The sequence below is a fragment of the Orycteropus afer genome, unplaced genomic scaffold, assembly GCF_000298275.1.
Source record: "Orycteropus afer afer isolate SDZICR_OR568_19922 unplaced genomic scaffold, OryAfe1.0 scaffold00006, whole genome shotgun sequence".
Taxonomy (NCBI): domain Eukaryota; kingdom Metazoa; phylum Chordata; class Mammalia; order Tubulidentata; family Orycteropodidae; genus Orycteropus; species Orycteropus afer.
In genome coordinates this window covers 23,222,154-23,224,375 of record NW_006921593.1, presented here as the reverse complement: position 1 = coordinate 23,224,375, position 2,222 = coordinate 23,222,154, and the positions used below count along the sequence as shown (strand labels likewise).

The following is a 2,222-nucleotide window of genomic DNA, read 5'->3' as shown; positions in this document are numbered from 1 at the left end:
CGCCCCTAGAGGACAGAGTGGAACTGCCCCATTGGGATTCCAAGGCTGTAATCTTTATGGAGGGAGCTCTGGTAGCATAGTGCCTAAGGCACTTGAATGCTTATCAGAAGGCTTGTGGTTCAAACCCACCAGCCACTCCTCAGAAGGAAGATGGTGCAATCTACTTCGTAGTGATACTGCCTTGGAAACCCAAGGAGGGGTGGCCATGAGTCGGGTCCAACTCAACGGCACATTAACAACAACAACAACAACAATCTTTATGGAAGCAGACTGCTTCATCTTTTTTCCTCTGGAGGAGCTGGTGGGTTAGAACTGTAACCTTTTGGTTAGCAGTCCTGTTTTAACCACAGCACCACCAGAGCTCCCCAATGAACTAAGCCTGCTAATAACAGGAAATGTTAAAATGCACATTCTGAATATAACATGTGTTATAGATCATGAAACTGCTACCCTTTCTTCCCCTTTGAGAATCCAAACCAACACCTGTGGCCATAGTGTCGATTTCAACTCACTGACGTCACCACGTTAGCAGAGCGTCTGGAGACAATCACTCGCTGATGCGGCCTGAGAGTTACACTCAGAAAACCGCCATGATGGATGCCAAGTAGAGTCACGTGGGAAACTTTTCACTTACTCTTCACTCTTTCTGGGCATCCATAATGTGAAGTTGGCATCTGAGAGAAACATGTGAACTCCACTACTTCAGACCTTCCAGAACACTGTTCTCTTTATCCACTATTTCAGACCTTCTGTCCTCTTTGGAAAACAGCCTTTTCAACCCTTTGTTCAACACTTATCAGACCAAAATGCATCTCTTGCCCATACCTGGTGAGTCGTGGGTAATGGGAATAATTTTTAAGTTAAACACACCCAAGGGCTACACTAGTGTCATGACATCCCTTCAAAGAAGGCTTTGGGGAGGACCATCTTATTCCGACCAATACCAAGGCACCGTCCTCTTGGAAAATACTCAGTCCTTTGGGTATTTTCTCTGCTGAGAAATCTCTCTTCCTCTTTATTATTTCGGTGGTGGCTGTTAGGTGCCATTGAGTCAGCTCCAACTCACAGCGACCCCGTGTGTGAACGAAACCCTGCCCAGTTCTGTGCCAGCCTCACAACTTGCCTTGCTCGAGACCACTGCTGCAGCCACTGTGCCAATCCAGCTCATGGGGGTCTTCCTTTTGTTTGATGACTTTCTACTTTACCCAGCATGGTGTCCCATTATTTTGGGGTGGATCTGACATGGAAAAAGTGACACGCTGTGCAGTAAGTCTGCAAGGCTGAGCCAGCGATATGGGCTTGGGCTGAGGTCCCAACATACCAGTGACCCTGAACAAGCCAATCCTCTGGTTGGGACCCAAGTGGAGGGAGAAGCCCATCACCAAGCGCCTGGCATAGCCCATGGCCCGTGAGGACAGAATGGCAGCAGTGTGCAAATGTGGACCAGAGGGTGACTTGGGTAATTCAGTTCCCCGTCAAATGCCAGATGCAACAAGAAACTGACTCTTACTATTCAGAAAATTACACCTGACACATGAACAGCCACAATAAGCCTCGTCAAAATAAGTGCATGGCATCCTCAGGTGACCACTTCCAAAGGGCACCTCCAATACGCTTCCTCACTGCTGTGGAGTCCTTCTGAGTCTTAGGGACCTGTCCTTGGGTTTCCGAGGCGGTATCGCTACTGGAGTAAATTGCCCAACCTTCCTTCCGAGGAGTGGCTGGTGGGTTTGAACCGCCAGCCTTCTGGTGAGCAGTCAAGTGCCTTAGGCACTGCGCCACCAATATGCTGAGTGGCCCCTAAACTCACGCTTTCACTGTGAGTTGAGGCTCTCATGGGGCAGTCCTACTCTGCCCTCTAGAGGCGCTGTGAGTCGGACTCCACCTGACACAGTTTGGCTTGGTTGTAGTTTGACTAGTTCCTTGCTCTAGTTCCCGGGACTTGCAACCTCACCCTGGAGCTTGTCACAAATGCAGAATCCCGGATTCCGCCCAGACCCACGGAATCCGAGCTTCCATTTGAACAGCATTCCCAGGGGTTCCCGTCCGCTCAAGTTTGAGAAACGCTGTGGGCAGCCCAGCGAGGATCGGCGGCCGAGCGCATGCAAGCCCGGCGGCGCCCTTACCTTGGGGAAGGCGTCGGGCCACACGCTGGGGGAGCCGTGATTGAGCAGCGCCTGCACCGCGCGCTGTGGCGCCGCGGGCTCGGGCGCGCAGGTGGC

The 2,222-nt window shown here is 51.4% G+C and overlaps 1 protein-coding gene across 1 annotated transcript in view; it reads right to left on the bottom strand.

Annotated features, from left to right (window-relative positions):
* Positions 1–2,222, bottom strand: part of ASB18 (ankyrin repeat and SOCS box containing 18) — an 80,815-nt gene that overhangs the window by 19,737 nt on the left and 58,856 nt on the right. The window contains exon 8 of the mRNA XM_007943645.1: positions 2,127–2,204. Coding sequence (XP_007941836.1) covers positions 2,127–2,204 — 78 coding nt within the window. The remainder of the gene's footprint in view (positions 1–2,126; positions 2,205–2,222) is intronic.